Source organism: Peromyscus maniculatus, chromosome 2 (genome assembly GCF_049852395.1).
Source record: "Peromyscus maniculatus bairdii isolate BWxNUB_F1_BW_parent chromosome 2, HU_Pman_BW_mat_3.1, whole genome shotgun sequence".
Lineage (NCBI taxonomy): Eukaryota > Metazoa > Chordata > Mammalia > Rodentia > Cricetidae > Peromyscus > Peromyscus maniculatus.
Window position 1 is genome coordinate 80,949,761 of NC_134853.1, and position 20,527 is coordinate 80,970,287.

At 43.7% G+C, this 20,527-nt stretch overlaps 1 protein-coding gene across 4 annotated transcripts in view; it reads right to left on the bottom strand.

Moving 5' to 3' along the window:
• Positions 1-12,002, bottom strand: part of Tmem245 (transmembrane protein 245) — an 81,008-nt gene extending 69,006 nt beyond the window's left edge. For all 4 annotated transcript variants that reach the window (XM_042271198.2, XM_006985275.4, XM_006985276.4 and 1 more), the window contains exons 1-2: positions 11,413-12,002; positions 741-858 (exon numbers count right to left, since the gene is read on the bottom strand). In XM_042271198.2, coding sequence (XP_042127132.1) covers positions 741-858; positions 11,413-11,979 — 685 coding nt within the window. In that variant the 5' untranslated portion in view covers positions 11,980-12,002. The remainder of the gene's footprint in view (positions 1-740; positions 859-11,412) is intronic.
• Between the last annotated feature and the right edge of the window lie 8,525 nt (positions 12,003-20,527).

A 20,527-nucleotide genomic window follows, 5' to 3' on the forward strand; every position in this document is an offset into this window, starting at 1 on the left:
CCATCAACTCAGACTCAGAAACATGTCTTGCCCAATCATGTGAGTCATGCTGAAAAGCCATTCAAGAGCAGCAGCAGCAGCAGCAGCAGCAGCAGCAGCAGCACTATCAGCTCCCCAGCTAACAGTGAGCTGCTTCACAGAGCAGGAAACTCATGACTGAGCAGCCCTGCCGTGGAACATCTCTGCGGAGCAGTGAGCTGTCTTTCTGAGGCTTCCGGAAGTTCTGGCATCTCTCCTCATGACCACTCTTTCACGGGATGGACAGTCCTTCAGCTCTTAGGAAGCACTTTTCCTACTTCATGCACTCTTCCTGCTCAACCTCCTCCCCAATTCCTGACACAGGCTCTTCCTCTTCGCCAGAATAAAAATCTTCTCCAGTCCTTCAACAAGACCCAAGCCCTCTTATCATCCTTGGGTGCTTATCTATCGCCTCCCCAAGTTAGCCGCAAGCAAAATGAGCGAGAGGGTCACCACAGCTGCAGTCTGAGGCGCACTTATCTTCAAGGACTTACTAAAAGAATGTGTAAGGAACTTAGAGATCAACATTTGGAAGCAGAGCATCTTCACTGAAGATTAGTGAAAGCTCAAAGCTCAACATTTTCTGTAGATTATGCTGAAGAATTTTAAATGTAACACAGAACACTAAGAACTCACTTTCATTGGTCAACCTCTACTGACCTTAACCTTCAGTTATTGGGAGGTTGTTCTACAAAGAAGAAGAAGAAAAAAAAAGGACCCACCTATATGAAAAAGCAGTATCATCCAGACAGGAATCGAAACTGCTCTCAAGTAGCGTTCAGTGTTTGCATTCCACTTGAATGAAACCATCAGCACATAGCCAACTACCAATGTCCAGATCTTAAATAAACAAAACAGACACAATTGTAAAAGACAAACAGCAAAGTGCATGTATTCCACATCTGCAGCATCTGTATAATGTAAGCACTCTGGACACAATACAGACAGGCACTACGGTGGCGGGCCTTGGTCTTCCCCTCTATCTAGACATGTTTAAATAGGCATTTGAAACTCAGGCAGTGATACTTAAATAATTAATACAGTACATTGTTTTAAGAGTACCAAGGTTCAAAATTCATTTAACATTTTTTTTAAAAAGATAAAATAGTTAATATATAAGTAGCAGATTTAAATTAAAGCTGTTCTTGTGGAATTCCTACAAGTTTATGTTGATTAATGTCTGGATGGGGGGGGCGCTAAAAAGCAACAGGTAAAAAGATCCCATATTTTAGCTTGTAAAATGTTAGTATGAGGGTCATTATTTGTGAAACTAAAAGAACGAGCTGAAGTATGAGCCCGCTGACAGTCCAAGTGACAGATGCTGAGACCCTAACCTGGAGCTCCAGTTAAAAAGGCATCTGAAAAACTATTATGAGAAGAAATAGCACAAGTTGAAAACAGAACTAGGCAGGGTCCCCTCCTCCATGCCCCTCCCCTACAGCTAAATGACCATCGCTAAATTAGCATCACAAAGCTGCCAATGTCCCTAAATACACATAACTCTTCAAGAGAACACTTACAAAGAACAATCTAAGAAGAACATGAGTTTGTGAATGTAAAATTCAAGTAGGCTTGAACTTGGGGCGGGGGTTAAAAGAAAAATGAAAAAGGACTTAATGATCCAATTCAGAGCACAAAGGGGAAAAAAATAAAAAATATAAAATTTTTTTTTTAAAAAGGATTACCACAAAAGACAGGGGAAGGGCCGGACCCTCTGTGTTATTTTGGTATCATCTATCAATAAAAGTAACCCAGTTTTTGAAACATGCAGTCTTGGACTTGAGAATTTAGATCCAGAACTAATCCTTACAAAGTAATATCAAATTCTGAAAAAGCTTTTGATATAAAGAAACTCCTCAGAATTTATGAGGGAAAGTGATGACGTAAAAGGCTGATGGAGTAATGATCAACTATGGGTGACAAATACAGGGTTAGTCAACCATTAAAATGGGTTTGGAGGGGCTGTAGGCCTAGTGTGTATACACATGTGCGTGTGAGGGTCAGGTATCTCCCTTTACAGCAGGTCTCCCAGTGACGGCGCACAGGCTGGACAGTCAGCATCTGCTCTCCTGACTGTCTCCTTACTCCAGCCTGAGCGCTGACGTGAACAGTAATGCTCCGCCACGCCCTTCTTTAGACTCAGGTGCTGGGCATCCCGACTCAGGTCCTCCTGCTTGCACACTTTTCCAACGGAGTCTTTCTCCAGACTTACATGAGCACTGTGTTCAAAGATCACACAGCTTTCAATTCCTAATACGGTTTTTAAAAAAGAAGAGACAGAAAAACTCATATACAATAATCTACAACATGATAAGGAAGAGAGAAATATGTTTTCCTTTTCTTCTTGTTTTCTCCTGACACAGGGTCTCACATAGTCTAGAACTTGCTATGAAGTGGAGGATGACCTTGAACTCCTGATCCTCCTGCCTCTATCTGCCAAATGCTGAAATTTAGGGGAGAGGGAAGGTTATGTGCTGGGATTTGAAATGAAGGCCTGCTGAGTCATCTCTCTAGCCCAAAGTCGGTTTGCATGGTTTCCTTTTTTTTTCCCCCAAGTTTTATTTTGTGTGTATGGGTATTCGGCCTCTATTTGTTTCTGTGTACCATGTGCATGCATGCCTGGTGCCCTCAGTGGCCAGAAGAGGATGTTGGATCCCCTGGGACCGGAGTTACAGACAGCTGTGAGCTGCCATGGGGGTAGTCAAACTCAAGTCCTCTGGAGGTGCAGCCAGTCTCTTAACTGCTGAGTCCAGCCCTAGCAGTCTGCTTTCATAACCACAGGGTAAAGTGGTGCTAGAAAATGAAAGCAGAGTCTGCTCAATTTTCATAAGGAGAGAGTGATCCTTAGGAAAGGGATGGACTTCAGCACTACTGCACACAATGGTGATTAGTCCCCAGACAAGTTACTTACTCAACAGAAAGGCTAGAACCCAGCTTCTAAGCTTATGGGGCTGTGATCCATAAATGAATGTCAAGATTATGAAAAATCTGTCAACAGCACAGGTTCTGAACATACAACCATGAAAACTTAATCCAAAATCTGATGCATACAAGTCTGGGGTGTTTCCTGCAGTGAAGTCACGTGATTTCACTAAGCCCTGGTTCTAACCCAAGTGCACACTTGCACTCACTGCTCCTACACAAAGTAGTTTTTAATTATGGAAAAAGAACAACTTTGTAAGTATTTTCTTGGCATCACTCCACAGCACATAGGTACCAGACTATTCTATCCGTGGAGTGCGTGCGCTGTTAGAATTGTTGATTTTTGAAACTGCTGTTTGAGTTGCTGACCAATTTCTTAAAATAAATAAATTCAGGTGATTTTTGGCTTGAGTCCATGACAGACTTTCCAGTAGTTTTTGAAATGGCCCTAAAAAACAGCCTTGACATTTGCACTGTGTACTAATGCAAAGTGACACTCTCAGCACTGGTTATAAAATTGAACTCTTAAAAATACTGAAAATGCAACGGGCGGTGGTGGCGCATGCCTTTAATCCAGCACTCGGGAGGCAGAGCCAGGCGGATCTCTGTGAGTTTGAGGCCAGCCTGGTCTACAGAATGAGATCCAGGACAGGCACCAAAATTACAGAGAAACCCTGTCTCAAAAATAAATAAATAAATAAATAAATTTTAAAAAAATACTGAAAATGCTGTGCCTGCAGGTTAAATATGTGGCCAAGATTTAAATCTCTATGTAAAAAATAAAATAAGCACATTCATCTCATTAGTATGAAAATTTGCTTTTATCTTTAATAAATGATTAAGGTTATCTATACACCAAAGAATCATCTTAAGATATGTTTATGGGGCTAGAGAGATGGCTCAGTGGTTAAGAGAACTAGCTGCTCTTCCAGAGGACCTGAGTTCAATCCCCAGCACCCATCTGTAACTCCAGTTCTAGGGGATCTGATACCCTCTTCTGCCTCCACAGGTACTACTCACATGTGGTGCACAGACATACATGCAGGCAAAACATCCATACATATAAAATGAAAATAAATTTTAAAAATTTAAATAAACTTAAGATTTTCCAAATGTTTGATTATAAACCTATTTTATATAGCTACACAGCTAAGGTCACATAAAATTTTCTCAGGTAAAAAGGGGTCATGAGTGAAAAGTTGACAAAGCTCTGGGAAAGTGCTAATCAGACCCACAGTTTACACAAACCTGGGAAGAGCAGGAACAGAGATCTGCCGACCTACAGACCTAAGGTACCCACAGCTAGAACAATGTGCTAACTCAAGGCAGATTACATTAATGAAGAGAAATGCAGAGCTGTGCTTTCACATCCAAATCCCAATGTACCAAACAGGGACTGAGGAGAGAGCATCTAAATTCAATAGTCAACATATAAATGTCTGCTTATAAAAGTGAAACTTGGCACCAACAAACTATATGAGCAATGAAATTCAGGCTAAGGAAGTGAAGGAAAATTATAATATGATATAGACATAGCTAGATGGGTGAACTCTCTGGCTTACAAAGTAGAGAATATCAATATTTGATAGCTATTCTCAGATAGTGGGTGTCTTAGTTAAGGTTTCTATTGCTGCAATCAAACACCATGACTAAAAGCAGCTTGGGAATGAAAGGGTTTATTTAGTTACACTTCCACATCACAGCTCATCATTGAAAGAAGTTGGGGCAGGATCTCAAGGCAGGAATCTGGAGGGAGAAACTGAAGCCCTGGTGGCAATACCCACAGTAGGCTGGGCCCTCCCATATCACCAATAAATGTCTACACACTTTGTCTATAGGCAATCTGATGGAAGCATTTCCTCAGTTCAGGTTAATCTTCCCAGATAACTCTAGCTTGTCAAGTTGATTAACAATAAGTCAGGATAGTGGGGGACGATCATCTGGGAACGAGGCACACTTCACTGTCTGCAGTGATGACGCAGAAATAATTGCAACAGATTTCAGTCCGATATGAGAATAAATCTTTCCAGCAACCAATAGCTGTCTAAAAACAGAGTAAGCACCTATCTCTAATGATGTTTGAACATGAGGAGTTAGAAAAGGCTGCCCTCAGCAAGCAGAACTACAAAGGGTATGCATCTCCAGATTAAGTCTATCTGAGAAATTATCTGTACTTACATGGAATCTGTGTCACTAAGAAGAAAAGAAAAGAAAAAGAAACTGAACACCAGATTTCTTAAGAGAAATTCTGATCTAAAGAAAAGCATGTTATTTTTATCCAGCAAACATGAAGCTCACAGATTACACTGCTTCTGGCTAAAATAGCTCCCCAATTCCACTTCCAGCACTGTTCTACAGAAACACTAGTGTGCAGATAAATACAAAATATTCAGGTGTCATTTGCAATACTGCTCCAAATATGGAAACGCATTCAGAATTGAAAAAGTGTGATTACTGTATTCAGGAGCATGGTGTAAATTTATGCATGTGAAGTATAATGGTGAAAATATACTCAGCAACAATTAAAAAAATGAAAATAACCATCTTCGGGCAGCTGGATCCCAGACAGTGCTTCTTTATGCTTGACGTCTTTGCTGAATTTTCTAAGGATATTTAATATGTTCTTAAGTAGAAAAAGAAATGGTTTTTCCTTTAAAATATGCTTCCTTGGGTCTTATAAAGTTTTACAAACATTTTCAAGTATTTCTTCAGAGAGACTCACAAAAATACTGTTAGTTCAAAAGACAGAGCACACACTTGAGTTTTGGGATAATATAATTACCAATGGTTAAAACCATTTATTACCTGAATTTGTTGGAATACACACAAATCTATCATAAACATAGGCATCCTGGACAAAAGTATTTATGCCACAGCAGGATTAAAAAGAAAGAACTGTAGCTGCAAGCAGTACCAGCAAAGGGTCCACAAGAGGAGGCCAGGTAACAGCCCAGTGAGAGCAGTGATGCACAGCATCCCATGTTTTAATATACATTATCGTGACATAAGATCTGGATGATAGAAAAAGGTTTCTACAGTATAGTGTAGTATGTATCCATAAAACAAGACAAAAACATATTTGGTATGCTCACCCCTGTACAGAGACAAATTTAGAAAGCTAAGTCAGTTAGCAACAGCATCTGTGTGGGGGAGTGTCGCAGAAAGGGGACAACTGACTCTGACCATATAAATCTCCAGGCTGCTTAACTGTTCTTTATATAACAAGCCTGCTCTCCTTGATAAACTTTTCACATCCCAAAGCACTCTTTAAAATAACTGAATGATCACATTTCATGCAAGTCTGTTTTGTTTGGAGGGAAGGGGTTGTTTTATGGCCTGGGGATTAACCCCAGTGCTCACACATGGCCAAGCAGAGACTCTATCACTGGGCTGCATTTCCAGCCTTCAGGTTCTAGTGCCAGATCCCTTTAGAGTGTTGTTCTGTTTGATATAGGATCTCACTGTGTAGTTCATGCACACCTCAAATTCACAATCCTCCTGTCTGGGCTCCCCAAACACTAGGATTACAGAGCCACCATGCCTGGTAACAGTGTTTTATTCCCTAGCCCAGAAGTCAACTTCAAATCCATTTAGTCTTACGACCGAACCTGTTTGTGTGGGATTTTTCTCCCAGGCATAAATCACTGAACCACAGTTGACCCGAGGGCATACTTACCACATTTATCCTCTTAAATATTCTATGTCCTTTCCAAAATACATAATCCAATCATCTTCTAGCTAGACATTATATAAGACTGCATCAAATTTAGCAGCATTTACTTAGCTCTCCAAGGAAGGCAATCACGTTTTCCTTTCACGAGACACAATTAACCACCCATGGCATACTTTTCCGTTAAATAACACAGTAAGTGCTCAGTGGGTTAAAGTGCATGTGTGCATGCAGGCCCACCTGCCCACGTGAGAACAAAGGCTGGATCTAGGATGTCTGCCTCAATCATTTCTCCAATTTTTCTTTCTTCTTCTTCCCCCTTTTGTTTTTCTGAGACGGGTCTTTCACAGAACCTGGAGCAAGCCACCAGGCTCCATCAGTCTCCATCTCCTGCCCATGCACCACCACAGCTGGCTTCTGTTTGCAGTCTGAGGGTCACACTCAGGTTCTCAAGCACTTTCTCCACCGAGCCATCTTCCTGGCCCCCTTTCCTAAGTCTCTCAGACAGAAGGCAGCAGACTTCCCCTAAAATCGCTGCTGGAGCAGCAACTGCTTCAAGTACTTCCTTCTCCTGCAAGCTTTCTCCTACTTTGAAACTGTTCTCTTTGTCATATGGTCCGTGGAGTCAGGAGTTCTTATAGGCAAATCTTTAGCAAATCTTTAATTGTGAAAGAACTTCCTCTAAGCTGCTGCCAGGTAAGCAGCAACAGGCCTCACAAGGGCTTCCAAGTGGAATGGTGTAGACCTGCAAGGCTGGCCAGGGTGCATTTCCTAGGGTTTCTTGTGACCCTGAACCAAGACCTCAAGGAGACTGAGGCGTCACCCAAGCCAACCCTTCATTTTGCACAGCTACGAAGGGTTAAGTGGCCCAGAGTAAGGCGCTGGTCACAGGTCACAAAGCAAGTTACTGCTACAGCCAAGTTTATACCTCAAGGTCTTCTAATCCTTCAGCCCTCACTGTTTCCAATGCTACTTCTTTATAAAAATGAGGCAGGCCAGGGAAAAATCAAACCTACCGTTGCTGCGCAAACTGGAGATGGCCTTCCCCCTCCACCAACAAGTCTGAACAAAGGGGAAGAGGGAACAAAACATTCTCAGCAGAGAAGAGGTGAAGCAGGGACACTACTAGACTTATCCTGCACAGCCAGCCCCACAGCACCCAAAGAGTTTCAGTGGGCATGGAGCATCAGATGAATCTTCTTCTTAAGCCTTCTGAAATGACTAAGTCAGTATTCTAACACATTTGAAACTGTTGAAAAAGGTCTGCTGGCAGCATGAAGGAGTATCGTTCACTTGTAACCAGGACACAGAGTTGGAGGGAACCAGAGTAGAGAGAAGAGCTTAAGTAATCCGGAGTGGGACAGAGAAGAAGAAACCATTGAGGGTAAACGGTAACAAAAGAAAATGAACAGAGGTAGAAAGAGAAAGGAAAACCCCCCAGGACCTGAAACACTGCACAGACAGCAGGGTAAACAGACAACATGGGTTTCTAAAGAAGCAGAGTCCAGGGGAATAGCTGGGACTAGACCAATTTTGATATTCTTTAGATTTTTTTCCTTTTAACTGAAGTCAGTTTAGCTTTCTAAATTAAAGATTCAGACACGTGCTTGGAGAGCGTTTCTTCGCCCTTACTGAAGGGAACCAGGGAGTTCTGATGACAGCCGATCTTTGCCTGTCAGCAACAGGTTGAGAGTATGAACGGATCACTCTCTCATTTTTTCAGATATGAAATCTCTTCCTCCTACTGGACGGGACTGCCCTAACAAGGCAACTGTAGCAGTGTTAGAAGCCAGTCCAGGGCCTAATACAAAGGTGGATCTTGACGGTATGAATCATCAGGTCACTGAATGTGTGTCAGCTCACATGGTACTTCTCTCGGCCTCCCTCAGGCAGGCTCACATCTACAAGTTGTCTAAAAGCATGACAGCTGCTGTTTTGGATCAGGCAGCCCTGCCTGGGCACACAACCCACACACTGTGGTCTATGACAGAAAACGTACAGTAGGCCCCTGCCCAGGGCACATGGTAAGCCTCAACCGGTGCTGTCGGGTGAAGGCTAACACGCTTCGCTTCACGCCACTTCCTGCCCCTATCTGATAAAGTTTGGCAAAACTCAGCTGACTCTTGTTTTTCTCCAATTGCAATCAACTGGAAAGCACTCAGCTTTAGAGTACCACACTCTTGTAATTCAATCATAAATTTCTTTTATAATGGGCTTGTTGTGATTTTTGTTGTCTTTCTTTTTTTCTTCTTCTTCTTTTTTTTTTTTTGTTTTGTTTTGTTTTGGTTTTGGTTTTTTTGTTTTTCAAGACAAGGTTTCTCTGTGTAGTTTTGGTACCTGTCCTGGAGCTCGCTCTGTAGACCAGGCTGGCCTCGAACTCTCAGAGATCCACCTGCCTCTGCCTCCCGAGTCCTGGGATTAAAGGCGTGCGCCACCACCGCCTGGTGTGCTTGTTGTATTTTTTATCTCCCTTCTCATCTACCTTTCTCTCGTCACTGTGACCAGCTGAGTTAGGAGCCTTTCAGTAGCATTTATTAAAGGGCTGTGCGTGTAGACCAGTAGTAAACCATGTTATTGGCACATATAAGAAGAGCCTGAGTCCAACTCACAGAACCCCTAAAAAGCAAAAAGCCTGGATCTGATTTTCTGACTGCCAACTCCCAAATTCAACACATGTAAGTACAAACATGAAGGGTATCCTCAGTAAGGCTCCTCAATGGTACATACACTGAGTTTCACACACATCTTCGCGAGAGCTCAGTTCCTCAAGTCCAGTCTCTGAGGGACATGCAGAAATGCCCCGCCTCCTCTCCTCCTTGCCAATTTACACCTGAGCATCGTCACCTCTTACTCCAGGTGAAAACACACACTATTCATATAAGGTAGGCCTTTCCTTTCTCATTTCCTAGAATTCAATGGATGACACCTGTCAACAGTTGAAATATTACAAAATCTGTAATCGTGTCTGAATTTCTTGAGGACTTTTCTTATAGGTACATAATGGTCTTTTATATGAGGAATTTAATCCATGTAGCTGACTTGTTTTTAACAAAGGGGCACTAATTTTAGCGTCTTTTTTAAAAGCTTTCTCCCCCCACCCCCCAGACAGGGTTTCTGTGTGTAGCCCTGGCTGTCCTGGAACTCACTCTGTAGCCCAGGCTGTCCTCAAACTCACAGAGATCTATCTACCTGCTCTGCCTCCTGAGTGCTGGGATTAAAGGCGTGCGCCAGGCTTTTTCAAGCTGTTCCTAAAGACTGACTTTTATTACTTTTATGTTTGTGTACATAAGAAACAGCCGTGTGTATGCAGGTACTTACAGAAATCAGAAGAAGATACTGGGATCCTTGGAGTTAAAGAGTTACAGGAGGTTGTCAATGACCAAATGGCTGCTGGGAAGGAATTCAGGTCATGCGAAAGAGCAGCAAGTGGTCAACCTCTGCGTCATCTCTCCAAGCCCTGAATTTAACTGAAGAGTGAACCATGGGGCTAGAGGTACAGATCAGTATCTGAGTCTTGCCTAGAGCTCAATAACACTTGGGTTTGGTCCCCAGCACAACTTGTAAGAAGTCTACCACAAATTTGTCCACTGCATACCTATCTTTAAGGCAGTCACACTGTCTGATCCTTGTGGCCCATAACTGTGAGAATGTACACCCACTTCTGCGTATGTGTGTTCCAATGGGAATTGCTAATTTGTGAGTCTGAAGGTATAACTCTGTAGCACACATGAAGCCCTGGGTTCAACCCCCAGCACCAAAAAAAATAATGTGCTCATATACAATTATATGTACCCTGAAGACAGGGTACCTAACCCTGTGTTCAATCAACTTTACACTTGAACCAAGAGGTGAACTGGTGGTCCTGGGATCAATTAGCATTCTACCAACACCCTTTGGCAAGTTGAAATCTGCTTAACAAATAAAGGCAACTACATATTTGTAACTTAATAATGTCAGGGCATATTAACTTTATTTCATTAACAAATGAAGTGAATAAAAGTGAAATTGTGTGAGGTGTGTACACACAGGGCCTCATGCACTCTAGGATCTTCTCTATCCCTGCAATACATTCTTAACCCCTGTGGTAGTTTATCGATCCACATTCTTAACATTCTTAACCATTAAATAACCACTTCATTTTAACATTGCCCAATAAATATGTGGACAAACTGGCCTGTGATGTAGTCTGAGTCAGGAAATGTGTCTCTAAGAGTATCCTTGAAATTCCTTTCAATTCGGAAGTTCCTCAATTCCCTAAGCATGCCACTTGGGCGATTCAACCATGACCTACCTCTCTTTACCGGTCCACTGCTAACCTAGACCAGAAGGGATGTGCAAAGGTCCACACATAATAAATGCAGTAGTCATAGAAAAGCACCCAGAGTCACACACGAACTATATATAGTGAAAGAACTGAACTCTGGGACATCACCGGCATGAAACGAAACCTTTAGCTTGAGAGCTTGAGAAATTCGAGTTAACCAGTTCTAATTAACCCCTAGCCTGGTAAGAAGTCAGTACAAAGGCGAGTTGGACTCGAAATCTGACACCCTGATGTGCCTGCCAGATGTGCAAAGTGGGTCAGCACGTCTCAGCCAAGGGCCCTTTTCCCTACAAGAGGGCCGGTTTCAAATCACACCCGCTTCTCTAGAAGGAAGCGCGCCAAGTTCCCCGGGCGTGGGAAGGAGGGCGGTCACCCGCGCTCACTGGAGCACGGGTGAGGACCTTTGGCCTCCTGGTCGCGGGCGTCCCGGGTCCCGCCAACCACCACCCCCCCCCGCCGCCCCCCGGCACGCACTCACCCACAGGCTGCTGAAGTAGTCGAGGCCGCGGCAGATGAGCGCGCCCGCGTGCGCCAGCAGCACCTGTACGCCCAGGTAGCTGCCCAGGCAGTAGAGACCGTAGAGCAGAGGGCCACCCGCGCCCAGCAGCAGCAGCAGGCGGCGGCGGCGCAGCGCCTGCTCGCCCAGGGCCTCGACGCCGTAGTCGGCGAAGCAGAGCGGCAGCAGCAGCGCGGCCAGCACGATGGGCGTGTGCGCGCGGTGCAGGCGCCGCAGCCACAGGCGGCCCAGGCGCGTGAGCGAGCTCTTGAACGGGTGCAGGAAGGTGCCGCACAGCACGGCCCAGAGCAGCGGCCGCAGGAAGGCCTCGAGGATGAAGTACACGAGCACCGCCGCCCCGCAGCACAGGCACACGAACAGCACCGCGCCCGTGTTGTAGAAAGCCTGTTTGATGGGCTTATCGAAGCGCAGCGCCAGCGCCGCGGTTCGCGGGGTCTCGCCCGGCCCGGCTGCGCGCGGGGCCCGAGGCTCCGGCCGGGGAGAGCCCCGCGGGCTGGGCGCTTCGGAAGGGCCGCCGCGGTCGGCCATCGCGCCTCCGCCTGGACCGAGGGGCGGGGCTGCGAGCTGGCGGAGGAGCGCGGGCGGAGGCGGGCGGTGCCGCGAGGGCTTGTGGGTTTTGTAGTACCCAGACTGCGGGCAGAGCACGCGCTAGAACCCAGGGAAACTACAACTCCCAGGAGGCTAAGCACAAAAGCCTCCGCCCTCGGGCCCAATGGTCCCCATGGACCAGGTAACAAGTTTTGAAGGGGTCCAAGGAAACGAAGTAGGAGACACACAGTACAAACTCCCCTTCTTTGATTGATGTCAAATTTTCCGGAGGCAGGATTCCAAAAGAGACGCTCTCAGAGATAGAAAACACAAGCTGTGCTTTATGCTTGGGAAGTACTTCTAAACACTGATGTACAGACTTAGTTTTCGTGATTTACTTAGTAAATACTTATTTTAAGATTTATTTATTTATTTATTATGTACATAGTGTTCTGTATGCATGCAAGACAGAAGAGGGCACCAGATCCCATTATAGATGGTTGTGAGTTACCGTGTGGTTGTTGGGAATTAAACTCAGGACCTCTGGAAGAGCAACCAGTGTGTGCTCTTAACCTCTAAGCCGTCTCTCCAGCCCGTACTTACTTTTAATCGTGTGTATGCAACGTGTGTGGGTGGTCACAGAAGCCAGAAGCGTCGGATCCCCACAGCTAGAGTTACAGGTGGTTGTGAGCAACTTGACTTGGGTGCTGGGGATAGAACTCTGGTCCTCTGGAAGAGTAATACAGGCTTTTAAACACTTTGAAGTGCTCTCTCGTGTGTATGACAGGATTTTAAGTAGCTATAGCCATGTGACCGTCTCTACGAGGTTGGCTCCTATCAACTCATTGTATCCTTAGAACATCCCTCCAGAGTTGTTACTAGTTTTGTTTTGCAAACAGGAAAACAGGGGAGCAGAAAAATTCAGTACAGCTTCATACAGCCGCCAAGTGGGTGAGGCGGGGTTCACACTATGGACCCGTATTGTGTAGCGCTTATGTTCTATGCTAACTGATCTAAGGAATCCTTTGGCTTGTATGTAAAGCTCCTTGGAGAACCATAATGTGCAGCCACTATTAGCCATTTGTTCCCAATACAGAGTAGGATCCTCGGTAAGGGAGCAATCTAAACGCCTCAGAGTATGTGTATCAGTGTTTAACTGCCACTGTTTGCTCCCCACCAAAATGTTCCCTCTGGCGAGGGATAATGGAAATCATAGTTCTTACTACAGAGTTGTCGTGAGGGGAAAAAAAAGAGAGCAAGCCCTGGGTAGTCCAGGGTGCTTCTGCCCTGAGGAAAACATTTTGGAATCCAAGCCTGCTTCCCATAAAATACTCGAAACAGCCTTTTTGTTTGAGAAAGAGACGGAAGGGGGAGACATAAAGGGAGAGAGGGATAAAAGGAGAGCCAAGAAAGAGGGAAAGCTGGTCTTTACTCCTTAGTTGAACACTCAGTATGGGAGGATTCCACCATGAGTTATTATCTCTTTCCTGTTTTCAACAAATTTTCATACTAATTTCAGAATGAAATTTCTGTTTCTCTTTCTGTTCTAATGTAGATAAGGTAGTTTTCACATGAAGAAACGTTGCTAACTAGGTCCTGGGGGTAAAAGGATTCGGTAAGTGAAGAAAAAGACAAAGCAATGCCTTTCTCCTTTCCATCTTGCTTATGAGGTTTGGGGCTGCTGGTTCTCAGTGTCTGGGTCCTGGAGTTTGACCCAGCAAATGTTTGCTTCAGTTATGCTGACATTTTACAGAGCTACTTAGCTGCTTGGTTCAGGCCGTCTGCGATCACCTCTGCCCATTTTAGTCCTATTTGCTGTCAACGTGCATATTCACTGACTTGAGCTGCTCTTTCCATAACAGCATCAAAAAAAATTGGGAGTGTGTGGGGGGGTGCTTCCCATTTGTTCAGAGCCCAAGTCAACCATCCATACTGCTGCTCAAAACTCACAGAATCTATTGCCCATTAATCATAAAATAACCAGTGCCTCTGTCACTCCATTCTCCCAAATATCTAACCCCTGCAGAGCCAAAGCAGACCTGGGTCCCATTCAGAGTAGAGAAAGAAGCCTTTCTGCACAGCTTAGATAATCTATGTCGGTTTCCCCTCAAGCCCTGAACCAGTCACTTGGACCCAGTGGTGAAGCCTCCTCCATGAGCGGCTCCCTTGGGTCTTGCTTCCCATCTTCTAACAAAAGGGGCTCAAAACACATCCAAATGACTCCTCAAACCTGCAATGCCCTCCAATTACAAAAACTAAGTTCCCATGAAAAGTAAGTCATGGAACAAACTCTTCACCAGTGAGGGCAAGGCCTGTGAGTGTTGCCTGAGTTGTGTCGGGGCCCCAGTTCAGCAAGTGGAAGAGGCTCTGTCACGGTACCATACTCTGTTCCCAAGTCTCAATGGAAAACAAACTTGCCAAGCCTTTCCAAATGGTTCTAATGGCCAAACAGAACTGACAGGCATCAGTCAGAATTTCTGGTGAAGGAGAGAACTCTAACAGAAAAGAAACAGAAGCAGTGTAAACTGAGAAGTATTTGTATGGCCTCCGATACACTGGGGTTTTCTTCACCTCCCCACGTCGCTAGCTGATGTATCTGTCTCCCTACAGAGCTCCTAGAGCAGGGACTAAGCCTGCTTCAGTTCTGTGTGTCTAGGACTTGACACAGAGAAGGATATTCATAATCAGAATGGGAGCTCAATGTGTACTGAGCAAGAGAATGAATGAATGGTATCCTTTCCCAACAGCCTGTCTGTGCTTACTGTGCGATATTGAAACCTTAGTGCAGTGGTTCTCAACCTTCCTAATACTGCGACCCTTTAATACAGTTCCTCATGCTGTGGTGACTTCAACCATAAAATTATTTTCATCGCTACTTAATAATTGTAATTTTGCTACGGTTAAGAATCGCGATGTAAGTGTCTGATACACAGGATATCTGATATGGGTTGCAACCTACAGGTTGAGAATTATTGAGTATTCATTTAGTTGCATGCCAAGTTTAACTACTGAGATGTAGAACTCTAAAGTTCTGGGGGCAGGGAGGCACAGCAAGAAAAGGCCATGCCTGTGTTGAAGATGTGTGTGCAAGGTTGAAAACTCAACTAGGACTTGGTGATTGCCAAGATTTTGAACCACAAATTCAGGGCTGTTTTTAGCCCTTCCTTAACAGGCACTCATTGCCAACTCCTGTCTAACCTAACATCCTTTTGACCATCAGATAAACCTTGAAAAATGTATTTTTGTGGCCCTCTAGCTTTCACCCACCCAAAAGCTAAGAATGTCACCAGAGAGTATCTAAATACATAGCTGAATTTTCCCTTCTTTGATATAATTTACCTACCAGTAGTAGCCCTATTAATGTATTTGGTTAATGCTTTAATTTTGACTTTCTCTATCCTTTAATAAAATCTCTTGTAACCACTTCCATGCTAGAATATGTCTCTTGAGGCAACCGGAATACATGTTCCTAGGCTATAGTCACTCACATTTTGCTTAAGAAAAAATTATGTCTTATTCCTTTTGAGAGGAATGCTGTGTTTTGGGTTGATAGGACCTAAGAACTAAATTTGAAAAAGGGACCCAAGTCCACTCCAATCTCAAGCTCATGGAGCATCAGTTCTAGGGTATCTCTTCTAAAATGTTATGCTTCTTAGTTTCTCTTTGGTGGCATCACCTGACAAAGCCCTCAGGGAAGACCAGTCTCCTCGGCACCCACACCTGCCCTTTCAGTTATAGGAATCAAGGTATTTTCTTATCGTGATATCTGTTGTAGTTACTCGTTTGGGCCCAGGACATGGTGAGACCCTGATAGTGGCTCTCAAAATGATTCCTTGCCAAGAGTCATCTCTTGAACAATCTGTGTCCCAGACACTCATCTTTTATGAATACAACAACCTCCAAGGTCTACCACTAGCAGGGAGAGGCTTTACCCAAGCACTGTGTCTCTACAAACACAATATTTTCCAAGTGTTTCTACAAACGAGTGTGCTAAGCACTTGGGTTGCACAACACTATCCTCTGAGCAGAACCACCACCATCTTCTCAAAACAACTTGCTTTTGTACAAAGTCCATAGGATATTTTGAATGTTGTGTGTTCATATCTACATCCATGCTCAGCACAGGAGAGACAAGCAAACACGTAACACCACCCTCCCCATCCCCTCCACCCCCACGGGTCCCAAACAAACAAACAAAAAAAGATAGTTTAGTTTAGCACTAAAGAAGGGTGAGTCTGGGCAATTTGGAATGCACCCACCGTCTTCTGTTTTCAGTCTTATTCAGAGTCACAGAGTGGAAGGCTGGGTATTTATGCCACCAGATGGCCTCAACCTTTGTGTGTTGTAGAGACACAGCCAAAGAAGAGATGGCCCAGTATTCCAAATCCTGATCCCTAACTCCCAATAGTCAACCATTTGAGAAAATGTCAGTTATTCCTCTGAAGCCCATGAGCCACCAGGTAAGGGCATTTATGGCTACTCCCTTCTGATAGGTAACTCTGACACCCAGTCCATAATTTTTTACCGCTGACTTCAGCTATTAATACCCCCACTTCCCGCTTGTCTGGATACTGTCTTACCACACGGCTCAGCTAGCCTCAAACTCAAGATCCTTCTGCTTCAGCCTCCTCGGTGCTGAGATTAGAGGTGTTATCTCACCCAGCTAAACCGAACTGTTCATTTACAGATAAAGTCCTGATGCTTTGAGTCCTACGTGTTGCACAGCTGGTTGTACACCTGGCACTATGATGATGTCACCTCAGCCTCCAGCAGGTCTCTCAACCTACTTTTCATTCCATGTACTCTGATCTATCACACTGCAGGCAGTATGATCTTCTTAAGACAAAATTGATTACCTCTTTATCCTGTGTAAGGGCATCTGAGCACTTCACTACAACTTGCAAGGTCTTGTGTGATCAGGTACAGGCTCACTCTACCTCATCTCTCTACTCCCCACTTTACCCTTTATCTTTCAGTTTTAGGGAGAAATGAAGAACGGTCCTCCAGAGACACCCTGACCCCAATACCTCCAACCTGTGCAGTGTGTGGCCCACTGCGGCAAAAAGCACTTTGCAATTATAACTAAGCTAAGGTTCTTGAGACAAAGAGATCATTTCTAGATTATGGTAGAGGAGCTAAATATAATCACAAGCATGTCTACCAAAGGAAGAAAGGGAATTAAACGACATGAAAGGAGATGGTATACCATATACCATGTAGCCAGAGCTCAGACTGTCATTGGAATGACAGATTAGGGAATGCTGGCAGCTATCAACAACTAGAAACCAAAACATGAGTCTTCTTCTGTGAAGCCTCCAGAAGAAACATGCCCTGCCAACATCTTGATTCCACTGAGATCTCTGGCCACCAGAACAACGAGACAATACATTTGTGTTGTTTTAAGTGACCAACTTTGTGGAGATCTGTTACAAACACAATAGCTTTGTCAGAGGCAGGTGGGGCCAGCATGCATCCTGCTAATCTTTCTGTTACGATTCTGTACGTGCGCAGCTCGGGGCCTGGCATCTTGCGTCTTACATCATCAGCGAACACCACGTGGTCATGCAATCCCCACCTTAAAAAGCCAGAGGCGGACCCCACCCCCTTCTTTCTGTTTCCTTTCTGCTCTCTGCTCTGCTCCCCACTTCCCTCCCACGCCAGGCCTGGCTCCTCCCTCCTATCCCCTCTTCTTTCTAATAAAGCTCTTTATAACTCTGGTAGTCGTGGCTGTAGCCGGTGACTTTTCCGCCACCAAACAGCGTTGTATACCCATCACTTTCTCCTTGCATTGCCCTCCCCTTTCTTGGGGATGCCTCTGTCTACTCTATTTTGGTCCATCTCTTTGTCTTTGTCAGTTTGGGCTGCTATTCCAAATTACTTTAGATGGCTCAAATAGTTGTAGAAGCTAGGAGGTCTGAGACCAAGGAACCAGCATGATCAAGTTCTGGCAAGGGTTCTCTTGTCACTAATCTCATCTTGACACTAATCCCATCACAATGGCTTCCCCAGCACCACCACCTAGTCACACACACACACACACACACACACACACACACACACACACACACACACACACACACACACGCTGAATCCCCAAGGGCTTCCACAGTGGAAATTATGGCTTCAGCATAGAAATACTAAAGGAACACATTCATTGCACAGCTTGTATCTTAACTCAACCTCAGTACCCTTGCCTGCATTCCTGGTTGCCCTCAGGCTAGGGGAGGACCCTGGCTCTAGGTTTCAGCTACACATAAGCTTCTCCTTACCAATAGAGCCACTGTATCTTCTCAAACCAGTCCCAGTAGAATCAGCAGCTCAGCTACTGCAATCTCTCTCCTTCCTCCTGACTCAGTAGATGCTACAGCTAACTCTACCTAGTCATTCTTTTAAAACCACGTTTAATTACTTAGCGTGTGCAAGCGCACAGAGGTCACAGGACAACTCATTCGAGTTTTCGCCTTCTACCATGCGGACCTCTGGGGATCAAACTCGGGTCATTAGGCTTGGCATCAAGTGCACTTACCCACTGAGCCATCTCAACAACCCCTCTACTTATTCTTAAGTGATACTATATGGTTTAGTCACCATCACCAGTAAGGACTTTAATTGAAATTCTTAAAGCCAAATATATGCAACGGAGTAGCTGATACACTTGAAATGAGATTATAGCTCACCACTTACTGCCTGATAAGATACCAAAGTGGAGCCTCCACAAGCTGATTTTTGCATCTTGCTTCTCTACAAGGACTTTGAGGTAACTAGAGCAGCACTGTTTTCCTGTTTGTCAGACAAGACAGGTTGCCATCTTTCCCAAGGTCTATAATGATTCAAGGAGAATGGAGAAACATTTTACACTTAACTAACACACAAAGAAAAGAAATGGAAAATCAAAAAGTGCACCAGAGGAAAGCAATAAGGAATTATAAACTAGTTTTAATTACATCAACAGGAAGAATTCAAATTATGTTGAGAGTTTATGTTTTTAAAGCTTAATCCTGGTTAATATATTCTGAGTATAACTTAATCCTCTAAAGATAAAAGTATGTGAGGAGGCCAATGAATGGGATAATCATTTAGGTAGCAGTTAGGAGTATTGCCACAATTACTTTACATAAATAGAAACCCATATCTTTATTAGTAATGTGTCACACATCTTAGAGTAAAAATCCACATAGGACAGGCTTATAAATATACATTTATATATAATCTCAAAATCAATCACAATTGAACATTAGGTACACAACTTTTTATAAAACAAATATAACCCATCAATGTCTATTTAAAGGCATAGTTTTAACAAAATAGTATTTTGTAGACAGTCTCAGAAAAACTGTATTAGTACTTCTGGTGTCAGATTGTTCCAGCATGTCAATGCGTCAGTGGGAATAAGGCATGTGGAGAAGCTGCGTTCACTCTTCCAGGGTGCAGGGGTCAGGGCATTCTAGGCAATGAAGCAGGAAAGAGGCTAGTGACCTGGGTGAATGCCACACCCACTGAGCATTCAGCAACCTTAGAGAATGATTACATTCCAGAAGAATCAGACTGAGTGGTTACTCACCTAACAGCAAATATTTGGGAGAAAACTGAAAATATTACTCAATCGTTGGTGTATTCTTAAATGGAACACACCCCCAAGTCTAGGAGATTTACATACAAATTTCCATTGCCAGGCATATTTAGGCTCATATTTCCTTAACTACTATTTTCATGAAAAGGAAATTATATGCAAGTCATCTGTTAAATAAAAACACAAGGAAATCCAACTTGAAAGTACACAAATTGCTCATTAAATAATAGAATAGAGTAAGAAAACCAATGCAATCTAAAACATGTTTAGGCTGCCATGTAACATGCCAGTTACTTAACTAATATGAGTCTTGGCTTCTTAATGGTATAGAAAAGCTAAATTAAACAACAATTCATATACATTTTTAACAATTCATATAATGTTGAATGGAGGAGGCAAGGCTTAATAATAAAGACCTAGGAATCCTTTCTACAAACTAAATTACTACAAATTCAAGGGTAAGTATGCCTGTAACACACACAATATTTTATCTCTGGGTTTTAAAGTATACAAGAGGTCAGAAAAAAGAACCAACCCTGACAATAACCTTTAATGCTCATGGTGTGTGTGTGTGTGTGTGTGTGTGTGTGTGTGTGTGTTTATGTATGAATACACCCCCATCTGTCACATATGTACAAAGTGTATATACATATAAACACACTGAAGATAATCAACCTGTTCACTAAATATGCAGTTCTGTTTAGAGATTAAGGATGCACAATAATCAATTACAGTCACCTCAGCATGTGGCCTAGTATGCTGGCTCACACATTGTTTCACTATATGAGAAAGATGTATAAAGCATTCTCATGCCCTTATGATACTTTTTTAAAATTTCTACAAAGAAATAAATTACTCTAAAGCATAGAAATGTTCACCAAAAGAGCAGCTCAACAGTGAAACACGTTCATAACTGCCAGACCTCAGGCAAAACAAAGCTGTAACTTACCTAGCCTGGTTCTTTACTGTTACCTCTTT